This window comes from Chanodichthys erythropterus, chromosome 18 (assembly GCF_024489055.1).
Source record: "Chanodichthys erythropterus isolate Z2021 chromosome 18, ASM2448905v1, whole genome shotgun sequence".
NCBI lineage: Eukaryota > Metazoa > Chordata > Actinopteri > Cypriniformes > Xenocyprididae > Chanodichthys > Chanodichthys erythropterus.
Window position 1 is genome coordinate 24,174,592 of NC_090238.1, and position 26,850 is coordinate 24,201,441.

Here is a 26,850-nt window from a genome sequence, read left to right on the forward strand (position 1 = left end):
AGAGGAACGCAGGGTTTTTTTCCACTGGAGTACTCACGTGAAGGATGCGTGCACAACTAATATCTAATATCATCACGCTATAAAGGGTTGGCCTGCGCTGGGTGCGCCCCTCCCCCTATAACTGTTCTGTCTCGCGGAGGAGCTCATTTGTGTGAAACACGCATAGGAAAAAAGAACGACAGAAAGAACGGCTCCCCTCCAGCCGCGACTCGGCTCCCATCGTTCATGTTTATGAGCCGTTCAAAAGAATCGGTTCGTTCGCGAACGTCACAACTCTATAATTAACTATGCACCGATTCAGGCTGCGGCCCCTTTAAATCGCACGCTCCCTGCCTCGACTATAATACAGTGCATTTACAAAGTTCACACAGCTAATATAACCCTCAAATGGATCTTTACAAGATGTTCACCATGCATACTGCATGCATGCGTCGGATCATGTGAGTATTGTATTTATTTGGATGTTTATATTTGATTCTGAATGAGTTTGATGGTGCTCCGTGGCTAAAGCTAACATTACACACTGTTGGAGATAAAGAATGAAGTTGTGTTTATGAATACAGACTGCAAGTGTTTAATAATGAAAATAGCGATGGCTCTTGTCTCCGTGAATACAGTAAGAAACGATAGTAACTTTAACCACATTTAACAGTACATTAGCATTAACAGTACATTAACAGTACATTGCTAACGAAACATTTATAAAGACAATTTACAAATATCACTAAAAATGTCATGATAGCATGGATCATGTCAGTTATTATTGCTCCATCTGCCATTTTTCGCTATTGTTCTTGCTTGCTTACCTAGTCTGATGATTCAGCTGTGCACAGATCCAGACATTAATACTGGCTGCTAGGGCTGCACGATTAATCGCATGCTATTCTCACGCGCATTTCGTCAGTAAAGCAGGTTCCCTGATTACCGCTAAATCGCCATCACCTGCTTTCAAATGAAGCGGCATTTAATAGACAGAGCCGTAGATCACTGAAAAGCCACGCAATATCGCGTTCATATCGCAGATGAATCGCCTGCGATAATGAACGCGATATTGCGTGGCTTGTCTGTGAACTACGGCTCTGTCTATTAAAAGGCGCTCCGTTTAAAAACAGGTGATGGCGATTTAGCGGTAATCAGGGAACCTGCTTTACTGATGAAATGCGCGTGAGAATAGCATGCGATTAATCGTGCAGCCCTACTGGCTGCCCTTGTGTAATGCCTTGAACATGGGCTGGTATATGCAAATATTGGGGTCATACATATTAATGATCCCGACTGTTACGTAACAGTCAGTGTTATGTTGAGATTCGCCTGTTCTTCAGAGGTCTTTTAAACAAATGAGGTTTACATGAGAAGGAGGAAACAATGGAGTTTGAGACTCACTGTATGTCATTTCCATGTACTGAACTCTTGTTATTCAACTGTGCCAAGGTAAATTCAATTTTTGATTCTAGGGCACCTTTAATGTACATTGTGATTGTTATTTCTTAGTTATAATTAAAAGCAATGCAGTCCAAAAAAAAAAATTACTTAAAACTTGTCGAGAGTGTTCTGTTTGGCCCTGAGTTGACTGAATTAAATCACAGTTTAATAACTTTTTTTGTTTGATAAACCTCACACAAAGCTGTATTTTTAACAAGACTTTATTATTTATTTTTGCATATTTTAATTGTACTTGACTTTTAATTTTATTGCTTCATGCTTGTCAACACCAAGACTTTCAATATTCAATTGTACAATAAATATACAAATATAAATTATTCGTTTAAAACTATATCTAAACAAGTGAAAACATTTACATGTGAAAACTATTTATTAAATGTATTAATTTATTTTTTATAAATACGACTGTCCCACAACCAACAATTTTGCCTCAATAAAGTTTTTTTTGAAAGTTAGTGTGGTTAACGTTACCCCAAGGACATGGAGAAAACGTGTCATTGAAGAGCATAAGATTAGATATGACAAGGTATCTGTGGAAATACAAAGAACAGTCAAGGTAAATTTCAGTTTTATTTTATTTCATGTAATTTCCAGTGAAGAAATAATGTTGTTCAATTACGCAAAATGCGTGGAAATATTTCTAATGCTGTACTTGAATTCGGGTAAATAAATTGCTAGCTATAAGAATTAGCTTTAGCAAGGTGGGTCATTTCCCCCCAAAAAAATTATTACAGTGTCATTTCATCCACGGAATGCCATTAAACGCTTAATAAATTGATATACTGATGGTTAAAAAAAGATAATTCCTCTCCCTATTCATTGTTGGCATTGCTAGTGAACAAACAAGCTAGCGACAGTGTGTGTTTTTAGAGAGTTTATTTGGAGTCCTAGGGACAAAAGTGCTCATAGTTGAAGGAACATCGATGATTTGTTAACTAACAACAGTATACTTCAAACATTTCTCGCATAATAGTTGAACTAAGGGGAAATTTCTTACACGTGCTTACTGTAAACGAACCACATGGTGTCACTGTACAGCCATTTAAAACAGTTCACACAGTACGCCCACCTGCTTCAAGGCCAGATAATTCATAACAAGGGAGAATTATGTTTGACATTTAGTTGTGTTTAGTTTACCTTTGTGCCGTACTAATACCTGGTATAATCAGACTAGTATAGTATGATACTCTTAATATACTAGTCTAGACAGCAGCCTTCATTTGTGTATATTTTGGCAGTCTAGAGAAAAAGCATTTCTCATTGTTTTGCTGCTCCACCCTGGTTTCTATTGTCATATTGAATGAGAAATAACAAAAAATCATTTCATACATGGAGAATCCCTAAGTAGTGCAGTTTGTACAGTTACAATTTACAGTGCAAACATCTGTCATGGCATGATCCACGTTCGTCTTTGCTGCATTAGAAGGTAATTGTGTATTTTCATGTTGAAAAGTGTGCTGTATTTTCCATTGAAAGAGAGATTAATGACTGCACTCATCTGGTCTGGGGAGGAGCATTTCCACCCATAATGCAATTTCAGCATCTTAGTGCTGGCGGGCAGAGTTATTCAAGATGGCATATTGATCGACCAGAGAAATCCTGACTGTCTGAGACTGGTAATGTAAGGGCCTAGTAAAAGCAAGTGCACACCTACTTTTGTTCTATCCCATTAGAGCAACGTGATTTATGAGCCCTTTTTTTGAACTGGACACTAATTGGTTTGACCAGTGAACTAGTCATGTTATTGGATTTAGATATACTGTAACATTACACAATTAAGGTGTAAATCTGTGAGGACTATATAATTTACAAAATATAACCTCTTTCCAAAATAACTAAGGATGCATGATATATTAGTACTGTATGGGCTGTTTTAAAAAAAAAAAATATTTATTGAATACATATTGGATATTTATTTGTGCATGCTCAGTTTACCATTTTTTTACACCAAGATTACATTTGCAGTTGATTTAAATTGTAAATGTAATCTTTTAATGAATATAAACTTTTAATACTGTTTATTATAGTGTTTTGATGCCTAAATTCACTTGTAGCAGTGTTTTATACTGTATAAACTGAATGGGTTGTTTTTTTAAATGATTTGTCTTATTCTTAATTTAACCATTTAACAGCTTATCAGCTTGTTGTTTCAGACAGACTCTTAATATCAGCACATTACTAAAATAACCTAAAAATGTACTTAATGTGGCACTGTCTGAATAAACTGGTCAAATATATTATTTTTTGTGACTTAATCAACCTCACTATTGGCTTAAAACCAATGAAGGTCATTTTTAATGGTCAGAGCAGGTAGAAATAGATCCCGAAGAGAACAATTTGCCATTTTACAGTGCAGTGCCGTCATTATTAATAATGACCTGAAACCATACACTACCATTCAAAACTATTCTGGATCTGAGATCATGATGTATATTATATGAGCAAGAATATGTGCGTTTTGAAAGAGCTCTGTTGTATAGATCTAAATGGAACATTATGTATGTTCTTCCTAATATAGTAACTGCAGGATGGGAGGGGGGAGGGGGGTTCCTTGTTGCTAGCAGCTAAGTCAGATATGATTAATGTTTCCCTGCTTCACAGAATACGGAGCTGTAAGCAGGGGAGCCTTATATAATCATCACAAAGGAAAGAACATTTCAGTCACATGACGTGTGTCATATATAACCCAGATAGATCACATATATTTTAATAAAAACAACAGCCACAGTATGTTTATAGTTAATTTTCAGATATTTGCTACATGTCTGTCTGGAATATTTGATTGTGTTTGTCATATGATGACGTATCATATTTGGAGATTGCAGCTCATTTGGTGTATTGTAACGGTGCTGGAGTGAATTTATGAGTGCTGATGTAAGCTTTAATGACATCATCATCTGAATGGGAACAGTAGGGGGTGGCATACTCATGTTGTCCCTGATGTCCCTGCTCCCTCTCCCCATTTGTCTGCCTGTTGGTCCATCCAGACTACAGGGGTGATGCAAGCAGGGCCCTGACCAGGTGGTGGTCCGGGGTTTGTAGAGAATAATGCCACAGGGGAGTCCGCATGGCTGGTTGCCCAGGTTCCCACCCACACCAGCTGTTTCACGAGTCCAAACGGGCCGGAAGTAAAAGCTTTTGGGAAATGCAGATCATGATTTTCAATCTGGGTGGACTGACCTTGTGTTTGTTTGTTATGAGTATATGGATCTGTGACAATATTCATGTGTAATGTTTAAAAGCTGTTTTTGCTGATCTGTTTTTTTTTCACTGATCTGTACTCTTTTATTGGGCAAATTAACTGCAGTTGTGTATGATGTCATTTAAATGATGTCACTGTGGCTTGACTATCATTGTTTGACTCATTATGTTGTTAACTGATCAGCTTAGAGCAGTGTTGAGTTGGACACACACATATTGAACACGTCTGCAATTCTGTAATTTGATGTCTGGATTCTCGGTTAATTCTGGATTTGAACTAACATCTTTTCACAGCCTGGAGGATCATCATGAGTGCTATTTCAGTCCCTAAAGCAGATGATCTCTGTTCACGGGCAGATAACTGTAAGATAGAAAGAATGAATGTGAGACAGAGAGAGTCATTTAAAGAATCATGACTTCAAGAAATGACCGAATTGTGTGTTTTATAGGATATAGAAGAATCCCAGATTCATAGCGATGCTTCGTTGTTGCCATTCAAAAAGTTAAGGGTTGGTACAAATTTTTTATTTTATTTTTTTTTTACTTTTTTGAAAGAAGTCTCTTATGCTTACCAAGCCTGCATTTAATTGATAAAAATACAGTAAAAACTGTAATATTGTGAAATATTATTACAGTTTAACTATTTTGTTTAAATACTTTTTTAAATATAATAATACATTTATTTGTATGATTGCAAAGCTGTCACACTGCAAAAAATGCAGTTCTTACTTAGAGTTTTTGTCTTGTTTTTAGTCAAAATATCTTAAAGTTCTTGAATCAAGAAGCATTTTCTTGACAAGTAAAAAATATTCTCTTGTTTTTAGGAAAAATAAGTCAAAATTAAGTGAGTTTTTCCTTAAAACAAGCTAAATAATCTGCCAATGGGGTAAGCAAAATAATCTTATTTCAAACTAAAAATAAGATATATAATCTTGTTTTCAGTTTGGATTAAATCTCTGAAAACAAGATTATATATCTTATTTTTAGTTTGAAATAAGATTGTTTTGCTTACCCCATTGGCAGATTATTTTGCTTGTTTTAAGGAAAAACTCACTTAATTTTGACTTATTTTTCCTAAAAACAAGAGAATATTTTTTACTTGTCAAGAAAATGCTTCTTGATCTAAGAATGTTTAGATATTTGGACTGGAAACAAGACAAAAATTCTAAGTAAGAACTGCATTTTTTGCTGTGCATAAATTACTTACCCTTATGTTGTTCCAAACCCGTAAGACCTTCGTTCTTTGGAACACAAATTAAGATATTTTTGATGAAATCAAAAGTTAGAGGTTTTTTTCGCCCCCCATAGAGAGCAACATAATTACCACATTTAAGATCCAGAAAAGTACTAAAGACATTGTTAAAATATTCAACGTGACTAAAGTTGTTCAACCTTAATGTTATGAAGCAACGAGAATACTTTTTGTGCGCAGAAACAAAACCAAAATAACAACTTTATTCAACAATTCCAACAACATGGTAGTTATGTTGCTTTCTATGGGGGATAAAAACCTCTCGGATTTCATCAAAAATATCTTAATTTGTGTTCCCAAGATGAACGAAGGTCTTACGGGTGTGGAATGACATGAGGGTGAGTAATTAATGAAAGAATTTTCATTTTTGAGTGAACTAACCCTTAAACAAAAATTAAACTGTATATCAATATTTAAATCTAAATACTGCTAGACATTGCTACCCATTTTTAGCTGCGGGCCATTTTATTGCCAAGACAACTAATGGTCTATTATGCATTATAGTGTAAAATTGCTGGTTATGAAATATTAGAAGTAAGCAAGTGTTCAGACTGATGGTTGTGTGAATGCTGTGTGGCCGACGCTGTTGGTGACAGTCATAATAAACATCACTAATCTAACATGAGATTATCCAGTATCCAACATAGCACAGATCAGAGTTTAATTTCAAAGACTAAGAAGTGATTCAGAAAGCTTCAACTTCATTAGACCAGGGTTTTATTTTATTTTATATATATATATATATATATATATATAATATATATAATTTTATTTTTTTTTATTATTTTTTTTTTTTCAATTGACCTGTATAGAAATTTCTGTGTCGCTAGGGATTATGTCATTCCTTCCCAAAGAGTCATTCATTCACAGCATTTATGTTTATAAGTTGTTATATAATAAGAAGCTTGCACATGTAAACATTTTTAATGTGCTGGTTGAGTCTGAGGTTCATATAAATGTTAATTCATTAATAGGCATTGGAGCAGAGAATGCTGCAGATGCTATTTTAGTCTAAACCTCTGGCGCTGACATGGTCGATTACCCTGAGATTATCAGCACAACCTCCTGACATTGCTTATGACATGCCATTAAAGCAGTTGTACTACTGGTGGAGCAAAAATGTCAGCTGATTACAAACATTAATGCCCTTTTTCATGTACAGTAGGCATATTATTGTGTACTATTATTTAACAACAGCTTGAACTTAATGTAAAAGAAAAGGCCATGCAGTTTCACATATGTAGGTTACCTGGCAAATTATTTTAAATTAAAACTTTATCACCCCTTGAAAAAAATAAAAAAGGAAAATAAAATAAATACAACAAAACAAAGTAAAGAAAAAAGGGCTAAATCAAAATAAAAAATAAAATAAATATATTCTGATTTAAATATTTTTTGCAGCTGATGGCTTAACAGTGCATTGATTACTACTCTTTGGAGCCATAACTCTTTAATTATGTTCAATCTAGACTCACTATAGTTTAGAGGCAACTCTTCCTTAGTTATAAAGTGCTGTGAATATAAGCTTCTATGGATGTGCAGGAATGTTAATGTAGCAGTCTTTGAAATATACTGTATAATTTCCTTCACAAAAAACTAAAGCAGACTATAACTGATTTCCAACAAGCCCCTATGCTCTATATTTATATATCATTTTGTGTTTGTGATATCATTTTGTGTATCATGATGTGTTTGTGTGAATAAGGTGCAGCCAGCATAATTGGTGAACAATGGGAGGGTGTAGCTCTGTCCAGCTGCCACCCGAGGGATCCCCAGACTTACACGGAGATGATGAAGTGCTTCTCCCAGTCTCTCTCCCTTCCCCCAGCTGGTGTCTCTCTCCAGGGGGCTTTAATCTCACAGCACCACCACTGTACTATATTTGCCTCTATTTGCCCTGGGCCTCGATTAACACACAGGCAATGACAAAAAATAATCAAAAAGAGCTTTGCTGTTCTGTAGCAAAATGATAATGTCACTGGTAAAAGTCAAATTTGGAAAAGGAAATCATAGAATATGGAATAGAGTGAAATTTAATCGAGTAGTTCAGTTTCAAGGTTTTTCCTAATATTTTCGTTATTACTTTAAATGTAAAATAAGAATGTCATTACATTATTGCCTACAAGAATTATTTATATTCTCAGCTGTCACTGCTGCTCTGATATTGTGATCACAGGAAACTGTCAAATCATCAGATTCATCTGTACATGAAGCATGGTGCAGAGGCAAAACTGATATAAAAAAATGGTATGCACTTGGCTCAATAATTCATTTCTAACTAAATAAAAATTGAACCAGAAATCCTTCATGAACATGCTCAACATTGCCTCTATTTAATTACGTTATAACAAGTTGCGTCCCAAATGACGCACTATACACTATGCACTTATACACTATGTACTCAACCGTGTAGTGTATGGATTTTATATGGTTATTTCGTCATTCAGTATCTGTCTGTTACCCCCCCGATACACAAGTAAAGGTCTTTGCACACTGAGTCCGAAATTTTCGTATTCGTTATCCCTTAAAATTTGTCATGTACAGAAACCTTGCACACTGAGTCCAATGTGTATTAATTAATCCGTTGTGAAAACATTTTGCAAAACAATACAAAATGGAGTCTTCAAGCAGTGAGGATGATTTTGCTGTCCTCTCTCTTCTTAAAAAGAGAAAAAGAAAGAGGAAATATTGGATCAAGGAGCTGCGGTGTTATCCTGAAATCACTGTAGGTGTAGGAAATACTGGTGTTATACATAGTCATAAAATCTTTTACATTCCGTCTCTTTGTATTCCACACTTTGTCATACAGTGCTTTGTGCTGCGAGACAAAGTGGGTCAACTTGTCAGACGCCATTCTAGATTTTGGCATTTGCTTGTACGGTGGCTCTGAATTGTCAAAACACCTCTCAAAATGCTTGCTACGGATGTTAAAAACACAGAAAATTGAACCCAATCTGATTTTTTTTATTTTTTTTTATGTCAGATGAAAGTTTAGTAGACGGTGTGTAAAATTGATTGACACAACATGAGGTTTTATTTATTTTTTAATGTGCGAAAATTTCGGACGCGAATTTCGGCCTCAGCGTGCAAAGACCTCAAAGGGTTAGTTCACCCAAAAATGAAAATTCTGTCATTTATTACTCACCCTCATGCCGTTCCACACCCGTAAGACCTTCGTTAATCTTCAGAGCACAAATTAAGATATTTTAGTTGAAATCTGATGGATCCGTGAGGCCTCCATAGGGAGCAATGGACACTTCCTCTCTCAAGATCCATAAAGGTACTAAAAACATATTTAAATCGGTTCATGTGAGTACAGTGGTTCAATATTAATATTATAAAGCGACGAGGATATTTTTGGAGCGCCAAAAAACCAAAATAACGACTTATTTAGTGATGGCCGATTTCAAAACACTGCTTCACTGCGTCGAATCATGATTCGGATCGCGTGTCAAACTGCCAACGGCTGAAATCACGTGACTTTGACCCTCCGAACAGCAGATTCGACACACTGATTCATAATGCTCCAAAGCTTCATGAAGCAGTGTTTTGACAGCAGCCATCACTAAATAAGTCGTTATTATATTTTTTGGCGCTCCAAAATATTCTCGTTGCTTTATAATATTAATATTGAACCACTGTACTTACATGAACCAATTTAAATATGTTTTTAGTACCTTTATGGATCTTGAGAGAGGAAGTGTCATTGCTCCCTATACAGGCCTCATGGAGCAATCGGATTTCAACTAAAATATCTTAATTTGTGTTCTGAAGATTAATGAAGGTCTTACAGGTGTGGAACAGCATGAGGGTAAGCAATAAATGACAGAATTTTCATTTTTGGGTGAACTAACCCTTTAAAGTTGCGACAATTGAGTGCATGAACTGTCCAACAATCCACACTTAGTTTTTTCGGTTAATTAAGTGCATCATCTGTGCATCATAGTGCATTTTCTATTTGGAATTTTCAGTGTGAACACACTACTCACACAGTGATAAGTACTGCATAAGTACTTGAATTGGGACCCAACTAAAGACTGTACTACTGTTGCAATGGCATTAAAAAATGGCAAACAATTAGTTGACATGGTCAAAGGTCCTGTTATTAATGATTTTTAGGAAGAGACCACATCGTGTGAAAAATGCTGGAAAAAAATGGATGGTCGCCTTCTGGGGCTAATCCTTGATTTGATCTTTAGCGAACAGACAAAAGTGTCTGTGTCAGCACTGTTATAGGGCCTAAGAATAAACACTATAGGCTTTCTAATGCCAGATTCAAGAAGCACTGCTGACCTCAGGACAAGAGAAAGAAAGAGACACCAATGGGACATGAAAATGTCTCATCACCTTGGATCATTTAATTTTTTTCGGCTTCTGAGGTAAAGCCATGGCCAAATTAGACACAGAAACCCCAGAAATCCAATTTAACACACGGCTCTCATCCACTTGCCATTATTTCATGTTGGGGGATGGGGTCAGGAGAATAATCTTTAAAGGGGCTCTTCTAGTTTTTCTGTGCTTTTTTTTTTTTTTTTTTTTTCATTTTGACTGTTTTGTTTGTCTGAAGACATGTAAATATAGGCCACGTCGTCGTCTTTATGCATATTCCACCATATGCGCCTGCCTCCTGAATAATTTAAAAAGGTTTTCCCCTGTGATGACCCAGAGTCAAAACTGAGATACACTCTCATTCTCTTTCTGCCAACATTGGTTTTTCTCTTTGATGGTGTTCCAGACAGCTTTGTCTGTCTGAAGGCTGATAAGGTTTGCATAGTCAATGCTTAGCTCTGATTTTACACTACAAGTTTGGATTGTGGAATAATGGGTGGAAAGTGTGAGGTCATGTATTGTCTCATATGTGGAAAAGTCCCCAAAAAACTTACTCCACATGAGGAAAGCACTGCTTTATTTCTTTATTGTCTGCAGTGTTGGGTTAACTAACTGCAATATTTTTAGTTAAATGTTGTCATTAATCACTATTTTGTCACTCTGTTGTATAAATTGTGGTTCTTTTAAAATTAATTGGTTGTTTTTAGTGCTCATGTACCCATTTAAGACAGTCATTTTAGTGGGTTTTTGTTTTTGTGCCAGTATATATTGTCCTATTTGCAAAAAAAAAAAAAAAAAAAAAAAACATATTTTTTTTTAAAGATACTTCCATATGCAGTTGCTTCAATGTATTTGACTGACTTTTGTTTGTTGCTTGTGTTCAAAATAAAAGTAAATGGCTGTCAGCTTTGAGGTAGTCATATCGCCACTTTGAAATTCTAAGTTTCTATCTCCATTCTGAGCAGCTTTGAGATATTGAGCTTCAAAGTTTTTGCATTCCATGCTCCTGTATGGATAGACCCTTTTTATTTTCTAAATAAAGTCCCAAAATGTACACGACTTGTAAATAAGTTTTTTTGTATTATAATAAGCATTTACATATGCATATATGTTAGTGCTGCAACGACGCGTCGACGTAATCGATTACGTCGACTACAAAAATATGTTGACGTGCGTGAAATGCGTCGACGCGTCACATTGTTTACATTCATCTTGCGTAATGGCGGCTTCTGCTCCTGGGAATGGAAAAAGTTATATTCTATCACAAAAACCTAGACCACGTTTATCAAAAGTATGGGAATACTTTAAACGGAGGCCAAATAAAATGGTCCTATGTTCCCTTTGCAAAACCGAGATGGTGTACTGCGGCAGCACAACTGCGATGCACGAGCACTAGGGGTGTGACGCGAGATTAAAATGTGATGAAATTTATCATCGAGGCGAAAAGTAGTCTCGTGATATTGCCATGACAGAGTGTTCGGATGATTAGGAAAGAATATGCCACCGCTACGTTTACATTACGCCTCCACTGTCGTTTTGCTTTGTATTTAAATAAAAAACATTTAATTCAGTTGGATAACGGTCGCCGCCGCTCCATATTCACAGAGTACGTGTGATCGCGAAAGTGAAAGTAAACGCGAGTGCGCATTCAAACACGATTTCTGATGAATACAGATATCTCTCAATATGAAAGCTATTTTAGGCTGGGCAGTGTAGTTGTAACAATCTCTTAGCTCTGTATCAAAGAAAAAGTTGGTCTTATTTGCACTTTGAATATTGAGAGAGTGCGATTATGGTTGCACTTATTGTAAAGTGTTACCATAAAAATGAATGACAGTTTTCTCTTAATCTTATTAAACACAAACAGTAAGGTTTCATTTGTTAACATTAGTTAATGCACTGTGAACTATCATTAACTAACAATGAATGACTATTTTTATTAACTAACATAAACAAAGATTAATAAATACTGTAGCAAATATATTGCTCATTGTCAGTTGATGTTGGTTAATACATTAATGTTAAATGAGACCTTATTGTAAAGTGTTACCATTTTTATTTATACTGTTTTATTTCTATGATCAGTTTGTGGAAAGGAGTTCAGTTAGGTGGTCAAAAGTTGTAGAAGCTCATAAATCACATGAGAAGTCAGTCAGTTGAAAAAAAAATTAATAAAAGTTGAAATATTATATTAGAAGTTGTACTTATAATTTTTTGTAAAGTTATCCAAAGGATTCATTAGCTAATCAAAAAAAACCCCCACTAAATTAATTTAAATTTTTTTTTTAGATTAGTCGAGTAATCGAAAAAATAATCGTTAGTTGCAGCTCTAATATGTGTATAATTTTATGTTCACGACTGTTCAGAAGTTTGTGATTAGTACGATTTTGTTTGAAAGAAATTAATATATTTATTAAGCAAGGATGGATTAAATTGATTAAAATGTTTTGTTATAAAAAATATATTTTTCAAATATTCTGTTCTATTCATCAAAGAATCCTGAAAACAATGCCTCACGGTTTCCATAAAAATATTAAGCAGCACAACTGTTTTCAACATTAATAATAAGAAATATTTCACCAAATCAGCATATTAGAATTATTTCTGAAGGATCATGTGACACTGAAGACTGGAATAATGGCTACTGAAAATTCAGTATATAATATTTGTATATTATATTCAAATTAATTTTTTTTATATTTAAATTGTAATAACATTTCACAACATTACTGTTTGTGTATTTTTGATCAAATTAATGCAGCCTTTCTGAGCATGAGAGATTCTTTCAATGGTAGTGTAGATTTATGGATTTGAATAGTAGCAAAGCCTTAAAAGGTGTTTCACGGAACAGCGTCTTTTCTGCTTCCATGAAACGTGAAAGCTTAAATTTAGCCTCACCCACAAACAACACAGTCATAATCCTCTTTACTCCAGTGTACGATTTAAGTACAACTGAATTTCTGAATCTGTGTCCAAACACACACAAATACATTTAATCAATAGTAGCCCTTTACGAACTCCCGAACTGTGTCTCAATTTTAGGAACATATCTATAGTGCAATAAAAAAAGTCATCTTTCTGGTTTAGTTCCTCCACCACTGTTTCCTACAGCATCAGAGTGGAGTCTCAGTCAGCTGGAGGGGGAGGGTTTATGTTTTGAGAGAGGCTCCACCCCCTGCGCTCTGATTGGTCCATTCCCCACTGTCAGACCGGGACTCGCAGACAAGCTCAACGGAGAGTCCTCGACATTACACAAACACTCACACACTCTCAACACTCGCACGCACTCCTCTGAGAGCTCAAGCCCTGTACTGGCTTATTTTTCTTCTGGAGATTTCTAACAGGAACACAGCACAGAAAGGATCAGGGAAGAAAAAGTGCACAAGAAGACCCACATTTTGTAACTTCATAAATATTTTCACTTTCTTTTTTTGGAGTCCTATTCAAGGAGAGCGTCTGAGTTAGTGTGACTCGAGCATTAGGTGAATGGGTTGTCATGGTGACTGACACTGGCAGGCTGACCCCAGAAGAAGACTGGATGTTGAATGGACAGAGAGCTGCAGTGGCCAACCAGCGAAAGTAACAGGGAGTTATCGGAGAAAGGGAAGAAGAGAGGAAGAGAATGGAGGACGGCTTCTCCAGCTACAGCAGTCTCTATGACACCTCCTCACTGCTGCAGTTCTGCAATGGTAAACCCATCACATTTTTTTGTCTTTAATCTGACAACTTGTCCATCGTATGATCTGTATCTCTTCAAGTTCAGGTAAACATGTTGCCTGGAGTTGGATGGTGGTGCCTCAAGAGCTGCACTTAACCCTTTTGTCCTTCTTTATTCCCTCAACTTTGGCACAAAGATTTTCAATCCTCTTGACTGTGATGGATCATTTCAAAAGGATTGATACTAGTTTACAGTTTTCTTTCAGGCTTCTAGCTGATATGATCCCAAAGCAAATGATTCTAGAAGGAAATCTCTCAAAATGTCATGTTTTCAAGATTCTTACAGCTTTTAGATAAGCTTTAACATATTAGTCACACCTGAGGTTGAAGGTGTTTGAAGTTGTTTTGAGAGAGACTGATTTGTTTTGAATGAAACAATGCAGTAAAAAGTCTCTTACCCCTTATTACATCAGACCATTCTACACTGAAAATGAAACTTAAACTTAAGACATTTCCGACAAGAGAAAGAATGAGGATGACATTTTTTAGGGTGTTTTTGTTGTTCTGCCTTCCTGATTGTGATCTGTAGTCATGTGTATGTATTCTGGCTGGTGCTTCAAGGCTTTTGGGTAAGGGCAGATGATAAAAGAAGAGAGGTGGGAGGGTGGTGGGGGTAGTTAGGGATTTCCTTGTTCCAGGATGAATAAAAGTGTGTCTCACTGTTCTGTCAAACACCATTAATCTCTTGCAAAAAGGGACCTCATATGACATAACAGCGCTCAGCAGTTAAAAGTGAAGTTCTTCCTGCTCTTATGTACAATGTGATGTTATGCTGTTGCATAAGTTTCAACATTAGATGTTTTACTGAACTGTAGTTTAACCCTTTATTGGTCAGGATTTATGCCATTCGAACGTTCAGTTACAGATTTTTATCATTTATTAATGGATACAGTACACATATATGATGAAATGGGATATTTATGCTCTTCTTTTTTTTTACATTTATATTTTTCATCATCATCACTCTTAAAATTATTTTTTAAATTTATTATAATTTTTTTTAAATTATCGTGAATAATTTAAATTTAATTTAATATTCAAATGTGTTATTATTAATTAATATTATAATAATTTTATAATAATATTCAGCAAAACCTTAAAAAGAATCAAAATTTTTTAATACTCTAAATTTTATTGTTGTGATGCCTGAATTCACTTGTAGCATTTGAAATGATTAATATTAATTTTTTAGTATTTTGTTATTCATTTATTATAGACAAAATAGGATTGAATTGTAATATTGACTATTAATTGGTTATCTGCCATAACCATGAAAATAATTATCAGCTTATGAATTTTAATATCGGTGCATCTCTAGTGTGCTCTCTCCGAAATCTCCTTTTAAAGCTCATATTTTAGTTTGAATTTGTTTTTTTGTTTTTCTGGGGTCATGTGGCACAGCTGTGTATCTACCATGTGTGCGCTTGGGTGGCTATTGAGATCATCAGAGGTTACTTACTTGGGTTTACACTGGACATTATTGTGTGGTTGTGGTGACATCCCAAAGCATTGTGTGATCTTTCATCATCTTGAAAGACGTGTAGCCTATAAGAAGTCTTCTATTCTGCATCTAAAACACCTTTAATCTGCTGTATGCCTCGTTCATCAGTTACACATCTAAACGTTGTGTTTTACAGGTTCTTAAATGAAAAAAAGACAGTCCCTCTGCTTTTCTGTCTGTTTGGCTGAATGAGAGTGAGAGTTGCTGTGATGGCTGGCCTGTATTCTGTCTTGTCAGGCCAGTGTAGGACTGTGGGTAATTGAAAGAGGGTGTGCTGGAGAGCGCTGCGGTGAGGTCATCCGGCAGTACAGTGCTCAGCCGAAGCTCTGGGTCTGCTATGAAGTCATTTGTTCTTAAACGCTTCAAGAGTTTCTGATCAGCCAGCCACACTAATGTAGGAATACTGGGTCAGCAAACCAATTTCCTAGGCAGATTCTATAGGCATTACAAGAGTTCACAGCCTCAGACTCATCTGCTTACTGTTTTTTGAAGAAAAGATAGATGTGTAAAAGGATAGTTCACCCAAAAATGTATATTTTTAATGATATTAGGTTATATTACCTCCATAATTGTTTAGAAAATAACCAAGAAGATGGCCATTAAATGTTTATCGTAAAGGGTTTGTTAAATCAAAAATGAAAAATATACATAATTTATTCACCTTCATGTCATTTCAAACATGTCTGACTTTCTTCCATGAAACACAAAAATGTGATAATAAATTTTGAGAATATATTTTGAAAAATGTCTTCGCGTCAATACAGTGAAAGTCAATGGGGTCTGATATTGTTTCGGCCTCCTTTTGACTTTCATTGTAGTGATAAAAATGGTTTAAAATATCTTCCTTTGTTGGCACGATAGCCTAGTGGTTAGTGTGCCGACATATGGCGCAAATGCGTTCATGGCGACCCGAGTTCGATTCCTGTCTCGAGGTCCTTTGCGATCCCGTCCCCCTTCTCTCCGCCCAATGCTTTCCTGTCTGCTCTCTACTGTCCTCTCTGAATAAAAGCACAAAAAGCCCATAAATATAACTTAAAAAAAAAAAAAAAAATCTTCCTTTGTGCTCCTCATATCATACAGGTCTGGGATGACATGAATGTGAATAAATGATTAAATAATTTTCATTTTTGAGTGAACTGTGCCTTTAAGATCAACCTTTAAATGATTGTTTTCATTCCGCCAAAATGTGACCATCATCTTGGCTATTTCCTAAAGGGATTCTAGGGGGAAAATAACCTCATGTCCTTACTCAGATTAAACATTGGCGGTGAGTTCTGGCAAAGGGAGTAATGGGATATCTGGTGTTCTGGCATCTAAACCTCTACCAGACGTCCCAGTCTTTCTGACTGCTGTTGTCTCATTCAGCCTCTGCTGCCAAAGAAGTGTTCTTGGCACTCGGCTCTCTCTTCTTATTGGCTGTCCTTTGAGCCACTGATGGATGCATGTGCAACAGGATTAGGATTAAAGACCTGCTCACGTTACCTACCGAACTAGACAAGAAAACTCAAAGTGAGTAAGAATGAATGTCATGAACAAAAGCTTCCACTTGCCTCTATACTTGAGCTTTTCACAACCTTGGCAGTAAGAATGCAAAATCCTAATGCAATTCATAAGAGCCACAGGTTAAGGAAATCATTTATTTTTCATTTCCTCATTGACCTTACAAAGCTGCCACTTGAAATTGGAGGTAAATATTGAAACAGAAAATAACTGTTCCACGCTGTCGATTTGTTAAAGCTGGCCATCGATTTCCTTTAGTATTATGGCTCTTCTGCTGTTATTTATTGATCTGTCTCATAAAAAATTGCAGACTGAGGGATAAAAGTCATCTTCCCCTAAATGGGAGATATTGACATGGCCGTTGTTTGTCTGTTATGTAGCAGACCCCAGATGACTTGCATTGGTTCTTTATCTGGCGCACTCTGCCATTACTCTACTGATAACATTCTGAAACCATCTGCCGGGCCTTCTGAAAGACCAAAACTATTAGTGCTTCTCTCTCTCTCTCTTTCTCTTTCTCTCTCTCTCTCTCTCTCTCTCTCTCTCTCTCTCTCTCTCTCTCTCTCTCTCTCTCTCTCGTATGTTTTACTTTTTCCAAATACTCTCCCGTTCGAAAGTTTGGTGTCAGTAAGATTTTTTTGTTTTTGAAAGAGTCTCTTATGTTCACCAAGGCTGCATTTATTTTATCAAAATAGTAAAAACAGTAATATTGTTGTATAATATTTGAAATAATGATTGATATTTTATTCAAAATAACAGTTTTAATTTATTTTAAAATGTAATTTTCATTTTTATTTTTCGGTGAATTTTCAGCATCATTACTCCAGTCTTCAGTGTCACATGATCCTTCAGAAATCATTCTAATGTGCTGATTTGCTGCTCAAGAAACATGGCTTTATCTTTTCTTAAATAGGAAGATAGGAAAATATAAAGAAAAAAATAGGAACATATAATATTCAAAATAAGCATATATATATATAGGATATAGGATATATATTTGCAGTCTGCAATTATGTATACAAAATGCTCATTGGGTCAGTGGGGCCATACATAAACAGGTGGAAAATAAAAGACATGTTAACTGCAAAATAATTAAGAATTAAGTGTGAAACTATCAGGAACCCTTTAATCTTCCAAAATCTGGCAGTAGGTGTGGGAGTTACGGGAGATATGGGAGATATGGACTAAAAATGATCTTCCAAAACTTACTGCCAGATTTTGGAAGATAAATTCTTCAAACAGTGGTACAAGAGGATGTGGTGCTGGTCCTTCAGGAGCCACTCTCAAGCTGTCTGTCTATAAGGCCTATAAAAACCCAGTCTTCATGTATTTTATAACACTTCAGCTTGTGATTCTTATTAAGTGCGGGTTATTTTTTAGGATTTTTTAGCTAACCTAAGTCTCTGAGATCCTTACACCTTGCACTTCTGGAGACTCCAGGTAGGTTGCAGTTCTGGAAAATGGTGGCGCTGGAGACTAAAGGGTTCCTGATGATTTAATTTACACTTAATTCTTCACCTGAATTCTTAATTATTTTGCAGTTAACATGTCTTTTCTTTTCCATCTGTTTATGTATGACCCCGCTGACCCAATGAGCATTTCGCTGTCCCTTGGTCATACTTTAACTTTGCAATTTCTAGTATTGCATTAGTATTGCGTCCTTCTCAAGAGTATTTAATAATTTTTGACTTTTCAGTCTGAGTTAAATTTCTTTTTTGGCCCATTTTGCCTGTAAAAGAGAACCTGCCTAATAATTTTGCACACCTGAATATAAGGCATTTTTCATTTCCAGCCTTCATGAACAATTATATATCACTTACAAATGATTAAAAACAATATTAATAGTAGTTATTAAGATTGATGTGGATTGGAATTGGTAAAATGTGCTTGGAAAAAAAATATGATCAGAAAATCAACTTGCCTAATAGTTCTGCACACAGTGTATATATATATATATATATATATATAAAATATTTATTTATTTAATTTTCACTCTGAGGCAGGAATATGCTTTCATAATTTCTAAACTATTCAGTCATGATCAAATTCATTATCGTAAAACGTTTGTGACTTACCAAAAGATGTCTTTGCTGTATTGGGCCTTTCAGTCATGAGCAATGCCGTGTTGAAGGTGTCATATCTGAAGCACACATGTCGCGCTGAAGGCGTAGTATTGTGCTATTTTCGTACATTAAGGAGGTTTTTGGAATATTCCACTCACTCATTCACCCTCAAGGGCTTCCAAAACAAAGAGTCCTTTGTAAGGGTGTCAAGCAGACAGGATTATTCAAATTTTGCTTCAAAATATGCTAATGCTTTGCAATGGCAAAACACGGTGCATTTCTTTCATATATTGCGTGTGTGTTGTGTTGACCAGAATAAGTCCAGCCAAAAGGCCTTCTGTATACAGTATTTGCATTTTTCAGTATTTGTTGATTGAATGTCTATTATCCAAAGGAAATTTTAGAACTGTAAGTTGTAGCACAGGGAAAGTGAGAGCCATGGCAAGCCTTTCCCATTGTACTTTTATTCAGAACAGATTATACACTCTCTCACTCTCACTCTCACTCTCTCTCTCACACACACACACACACACACACACACACACACACACACACACACACACACACACACACACACACACACACACACACACACACACACACACACACACACACACACACACACACACACACACACACACACGTTCGTTTTTGTGAATTGTGGGGACATTCCATAGGCGTAATGGTTTTTATACTGTACAAACTATATTTTCTACACTACCCCTACCCCTAAACCTAACCATCACAGGAATCTGTGCACACTTTTACTTTCTCACAAAACTCATTCTGTATGATTGCCTTTTGAAAAATGGGGACATGGGGAATGTCCTCATAAGTCACCTCTTTTTGTAATACCTCTGTCATACCCATGTCATTATACACATTTACGTCCTGATATTTCACAAAAACATGCATACACACACAAAAGAAGAAGCTTGTAAAAAAATTTTTTGGAAATACATGCTTCAGTGTTATTTTAGTATATTTATATGGTATTATAGTATTTGCTTTTGTTTTTATATTTTCAGTTTTTTTTTATTTAGTTTTAGTTTTTCTTATTATTTTTTAAATACTTCAGTTAGTTGCCAAAGCAACATAATTTTTGTTTAAATGGTTTAAGTAAACATTTATATTTTATATTTTCAATTACGGTAAAAATAATTGTAGTAGCTTTAGTTTAAGTTAACAATAACAGCACTGACACACTTTCTGTTTTCCATCAACTCAGTTGAGCTGCGCAGAGGCTTGACATATGATTTTCCGCATGTAACATCCAGTGTCATTACTGCACGGCATCCGCAACCCACCCTAACAACAACACTTCAGTTTATTTAAAACACCCACCCACCCACTGTTCTGGGCTGTTTGTTATGTGTGCACAATGCCCTGGGTTCTGCAGGAGAAGAAAGCCCTGGCTTTCAAACACACTGAAAAGAGCATTGTGTCAGAGAAGCGGAGCCAGCCATGAGTTAATGCTGCCCTACTTTTCTTAGTCAGACCCTCTGCGACTCCTTCAAAATTCTCCTTTCCTCCTTCCTTGCCTTGTTTGCCACCAGAGCTCCCCACAGTTTATGCCATTTCTCAGGAGAGCATGAGTCAGCACAACCCACAGTTACTGCTCTACTCCAGCGTGCCTTTTCCAGGTCAGTTTTGTGTTTTCATCTCTATGGTGACTGTGCTGGACTTGGAGGGTCTGCCGCAGGGAGGGTCCCATGAACAGAGGCCTTGGCTGATTAAACATGGAAACAGATAAGTGTTTTATTGTTTGGAGGATTTGTCTGGGCCGTTCCTCACTGTAGTTGACAGTAAGGTCACTTTTGTATGTCGAAATGGAGTTCAAGGAGCATGTGGGTGGTTGGGAGCATGACATTTGGAGCTTGCTTTATATTGTCTAGTGTGTTTTCTTGTCTGGAAACATGCTATTATGCTACATGCTACAAATTTATGTGAATTTAACTTATGTGCAAAATTGCAATATTGCATAAAACATTTGCACTGTTTCCATCCCATGTGTTCAAAAAACTAAATCGTCACTTCCAGGGAAATTAGCACAAAATATCTGTAATAAAACTGAAAGTTGCAGCAATCTTTCTTATGTCATAAATGATTTGTGCCTTAGAGCACGCAGACGAAACGCAATAAACGCTGTCATGTTATCTTGCATTCAGCGGCAAATGCCTGGAGTTTGAAAAGCAGTCATGTGAGACACTTGGAAGGGATTTACTCTTTGCACAGGAATTTCAGAATGACCAAACCAACATTTTAGATGGTCAGTTGGTTCGTCCAGTTATCCAATCACATCCTCTGTTGAGGCAAAGTTCTGTGAGTTTTTGTTGTGCATTGAGGGAATTATTTGGTAAATGTCTTATGGGGAAAAAAATAATGAGCGCAGTTTTTTTTATGCACATTTTTCTAATTAATACACATCTTGGCATTTTCATCCAGTGCTTTTTTTTGTATGTAGTACAGTCAAAGGGGTAAGGGGTAAGGGGTAATAATGGAACAACAGTTTTAAAAAGTGATTTTTCACCATTATTTACAAGATCTGCATTTTCATGGGTTTAAATAAAATATTTTTGTTATAAAAGACAATAAAAAAACAACTTTATGCATCAAAACCACTCCTTTCCTGGTTAAAAATGAACTTTAAAGGTGCTCTAAGTGATCCTGGGTGGAGTATCTTCCTGTTGACGTTCGAAGTGTTGTCAAACAAAACAGAGGCTAGCTAGACCCTCCCTCCTCCTCCTCCCCCTCCCCTCCGTGTTTCCTGAAACAGTCATTAACACGCATATTTAAAATCATTCTTGTCAGTTATTGGCTGGAGCATGTTTATTATGTTTAGTGGTCCAGGCTGCACAAGTTTGTTTTTGTGTGCGTTTTCGGAGCTTGTGGCGACTACAGAGACCGCGTTTTTTTACAGTGTGTTCAGGGGACAGGCAGCTAGCGGATTGAGGAGATGTTTGCTGTATGTGACAAAAAATGTTTTGGCCTAAAAACACGTGACATCACTTAGAGCACCTTTAATTTTCAAAAGTCAACATATTTGTGACAGCAGAATGTAACTTTTTTGACAAGCCAAACATATCTTTGAGTAATATGTAATTTATTTAAGCCACGAAATAAACTTCATTTCGTAAAATACATAAAATGAACTACACATATTTTGAATGTTTTATAATTAAAATTCACTCCTTATACACGTTATCACGTCTGTCAAAAATGTAGGCTGGTTGTTGGTTGGAATAATATAACTATAAAAAGATCAACATAACACATTCATGGGCAAGAAATAAACTTGCTGGCTAAGAAATAAACAATTATTACCTTACAATCCATCTGTTTTCAAATCCACATAATTTGAATATTTCAACATCGATGTCTGTCAAAAAATAACATGCACAATACATGGTAGTATTCATGAGAAGAGGGGGAGAAAAGCCTGAGCGGCTTCAACCATGCTGTCTGTCAGAGGCGATAATGTACCTAATACATAACGCATGCGAGTATACATTTGTTCTTCACTTTTTGAAATTTAATCAGAATGCTCAGGGAACTAAGTGAAATACTTCACACTGTATACTAAAGAGAAAAAATCTAGTTTTGCCAGGTTAGTGAACATTGTTCTGTGTTGGTTTTGACGGACATTTTTTATGCACAAACTATGCATGACAGGTGATTTTTATAAAATGTAGTTTGATCACTATCTTGTCAGTTGTTTAAAGGATTAAGGCAATTATCAAAGTTTGATTTATTTATTTATTTATTTTTCCAATAAAAGATACATTTTTACATGATTTGTTACAATTAATTACCCCTTCGCAGATTTTGACTCAGTATCCCAAAATTAGCATAAAAAAGGATAGATATGTTTGTCATGCTTTATCTTATTGTACAATGTTTTAAAAATTTGTAAAATGATAGGAATTTCTGATCAAATGTTTTCGTGAGCATAAAAGACTTCTTTCAAAAATGAACCCAAACTTTTGAACGACAGTGTTAGGGGCCGTTCACACAGAACATGTTTTTCTATTCCAGTGTGCTACTTTCCCATTGTTTTTCTATGTAAACACGCGCTTGACGGACCGTGCATGTCTTTTGCAGCGCCTCACACATGAGCGCCGTGTTTTTAAGACGCCGTGTCAAGTTAAAAGAATTTCAACTTTTACACGCAGCACCGCTCATCAATGTCAGTTCCAAAACAGTGGACCAATCAGAAGAACTTGGAGGCGGGGCAAGCGTTGCGAGTTGGCATGACAACTGTTTTATATAATGGCAACATGGCGGAGGAGGCGCTCATTATTATCTTATTTTCTTTTTTTCCATGTCAAAACTTGTATCTGTAAATTCTGCTGTTTGCCTATTTCTATTACTTCCATTATTGTCGTTATTGCATCACGTCTCAAAGGCGCGTCTCGAGACTCTCGCATTCTATGCTGCGCTTTTTTTAAAACCACTCCTGAGAGCTGCATCTCGTGTTTTTAGACGCAAAGACGCGTTCTGTGAGAACGGCCCCTTAGACTGCCGTGTTAAGTAGTTTGTACGATTACGAGTGATAAACCGGCATATCGGTCAGGGCTGCATTTCTCAAAAGCATTGTGATGTGAGCTATAAAGAAGATCGTAGAGCATATTGGTGGCAGTGGTCTTCAGTACCAACTTGGGCTGAAGATGCTTTTAGGAAAAAGTAGCCCAGGCCAAAATTATTAATCAGCTGATATTTGGCCATGTTCATATTAAACCGCAAAGCCACATCTCATCTCTGGCCAGCAATTCATTTGTAGGACACCAACATTTGTCTGGTTTTATCCCAAAAAAACACTCAAGCTCTGTTTTCAATAGTCTCATGCACCCATACATCGGAGCGTGTTAAGCCAGTGCACTTTCTCCCTGGGCACAGGGATAACCGCTGATCAGGTCGGCTCAGTATCCCTTTAATCCTCTCTTAGCCCAACCACTTCCTGCATCCCAACAGTGAGGCTTGGGGCTTGAGCGCCGTCGTCTCTAAAAAACCACCCTCTTTGGTTTTAAGCCAGTGAGCAGGGTGGTATCAGGGGGGTGGAAAACACCCTGCCTCTGCGGTTCACACAAAGTTGTTTTCTCTGCTTCCCTGGCTGCCTGGAGGAGATTAACAGGGAACAACACTGCTGGCATCTCTGCATCACTTGTCACTGACTCGGTCCTGTCTGGAGTCTCTCTGTGGGGATGGAGTCTGGTGTGATTAATGAACACGCATGTAAACACATATAGCTACTGCCGCCTGTCTTACACGTGCTGGCAACGTGCATGATAACAGCGTCTGTAGGCTTGTTTTAGTAAGCAGTGCGTGAAAGAGAGGGAGAACGATAGACAGATGTACTCTAAATTCCCATCAAGTCATTTGGCAAGCCCTCTCCTCTATGTCCTCTTTTATAATTCCCAACATACTCTCATTAGCGGTGCTTTCTAAGGGGCCATTCATGTTCTTGAATCTGTCTGCACTGCTCTTCAAATTGTTATAAAAGTCACAATGTGATGGAAGTAGCGACAGACCTTTTCTTCTGTGTTGTCATATACATCCAAGTGAAAGGGATTGAAAAGAATGTAGGGCTGGACTTGGTTCTGCCCATCAGTTGCTGATTGGATGGAGGCAGATCAGAATGCGAGCTTGCAGTCAGTTATTAGAAAGGGGCGGAGTTTAAGCAGATTAAATGTTACCAGAGAGAAGACTATTGTTTCAGCAGAAGATCGAGTTATGACATTTTTGACAGGTCAAACATATGCTTGAATCATTGAAAATTGACATTTAGAAGATTGATAGGGTGAATTTTCATTTTTATGTTGACATTAAATATGCACTAGATCGAAGTCTGACTATTGTGATGAGTCTCTTTTTTTTTTTTTATTATTTTACGTTATGAGTGACACGTTTTTAAGATGTTGTCAATAGCCCCTCCCCCTCCAGACTGCATAACAACACTTTATAACTCAGAATACTGTAGAAACCAAATAGCAGCACAATAAAAACCTAATGAGGGATTTAAACACAGAATAGAGAAGGTGTCGGCTTTAATAGGTTGATTACAGCTTGACCTGAGGGAAGATTTTGCTGATCTTAGGTGGATTGAAACTCTGGCTCTCTCATGGGGATAATTTGGCTCTGCTCATCACCTCTTCCCTGCTTTCTCCTCCTCCTCGCCTCTTTCTCCTATTCTTTCCGTGCCAGAGGTCACGAGTGAGGTTTGTGGGATGATCTCATGTGTCTATTTTTATCTCCTAAGTCCTATTTATTTAGTAAAGGCCATCTTTTTTCCGCATTGTGTACCTGTAATCTGGGAAATAGCTTGGCAGCACACTATTCTTTCACTTCGTTTGTGACTGTGCTGGATTATATAACAGTCCAGTCACCATCTCTGAATCACTGACACCTCGAGACAGCACACTGTTTTACTATCACCAGAGTTCCAGATGGGTCCTCAAAGGACTGACCTTGGATCTATGACCTCAGGTTGCTAAAACAAAGCGGTTGGGAAAAGCAGTCGGTTGTAATCCTCTTAAAGCGCACACAAACCTTTTACTCACTTGCTCTCATAGACCCTCCCTGTGTCTCTCAGCGTGAACTCTTTATGTAAGGGGCCAATCTTAAAGGCCAATTCGTTGATGAGAATTGTTTGTGAAAAGCTCTGGGAGGATTCACTTTGATACTCACTGAGACCAGATGCATTTTGTTTAGGCGAAGGCTGTTATAAAACCTAGTGAGCTGCCCCATTAGGCAAAAAAAGATACATTTTATTATAATTTTTTATATATAATATTTCTAAATACACAAAAATAGCCACAATACTGTTACATAAATATTTTAAACTCAAGTTTAAATTATTTATATTTATCGAATCTTTTTGGTCTTTAATTATTTTGTCCAAAATGTTTTTATAATACATTTGCATTTACCCAAAGTGTATTTTATGATTGGTAATGTATTTTTGACATATGTTTTGTGATATATTTTAGCATTTAAGGTTTAAATTAAATATATTTCAACTTTAAAATATATATTTCCTTAAGCCGTGCTGTTCACAACATAAAGGCTATTTCAAATAATTGAAATATATTTTCAGGAAAAAGTCTTTTGTCAAACAGGGCTTACTGCCTACATAAGCGTTAAGTTTGCCATTGTTGCTAAGCCACCTGCACAATATTCTTAAGCATAAAAATACATGCCTTAAATGCCTATTTTTATTAACTACAGTGTGCTACTTTTTAATCCATACAATCAATATATTTTTAGTAGAGCTGCACGATTCTGGATAAATTGAGAATCACGATAGAATTTTTGTTTCAAAAAGAGATTCTTCTATGATTCTGAACAGACAACTAAACAAAATAATTTACTAGAGGTTCTGACAAATTATCAGTTGTTGCAGTATATTTAAAAATGTTTAATTAATTTGAATTATTAAAAAAAAAATTGGTTTGAAGGAATAATTCAATGACTTACTCATAAAGATTTCACTTGTTTCATTACTGGATGAATCAGTGTTGTGAATGAATCTTTTGAATGAATGATTCAATGACGAATACATTTTTTTTAACAGTCACTTGTCGCCACCTACTGGTGTAACAATGTAATCTATAGTCATTATTTGAAGTGCCATGTTACTTTCAAAATTATGTGTATTATCTGTATTTTGATTGTTTCTGTAGACAGCAGTGTTTATATCCAAACTATAAACTTTTATCCCAGTACTTCTGTGATTAATTTTAATTATTGCAAGACAGAAATGTGATTTTGTCAAATGTTTAATAGATAAAGGCGAATCGTGATCATTTAGGAATAAATGACATCTTTTTAAAATTGCTTTTATGGAC

General features: G+C 36.2%; 1 protein-coding gene across 8 annotated transcripts in view; it reads left to right on the forward strand.

The window, feature by feature from the left end:
• The window catches only part of eml1 (EMAP like 1), a 61,147-nt gene that overhangs the window by 2,543 nt on the left and 31,754 nt on the right, over positions 1–26,850 (forward strand). For 5 of the 8 annotated variants that reach the window (XM_067368305.1, XM_067368304.1, XM_067368306.1 and 2 more), the window contains exon 1: positions 13,153–13,914. The exons of 1 other annotated variant lie outside the window; for it this stretch is intronic. In XM_067368305.1, coding sequence (XP_067224406.1) covers positions 13,848–13,914 — 67 coding nt within the window. In that variant the 5' untranslated portion in view covers positions 13,153–13,847. Of the gene's footprint in view, positions 1–1,908; positions 2,000–13,152; positions 13,915–26,850 lie in introns of those variants that run through there. 2 more of the 8 variants (XM_067368311.1, XM_067368312.1) reach the window with 2 other exon arrangements.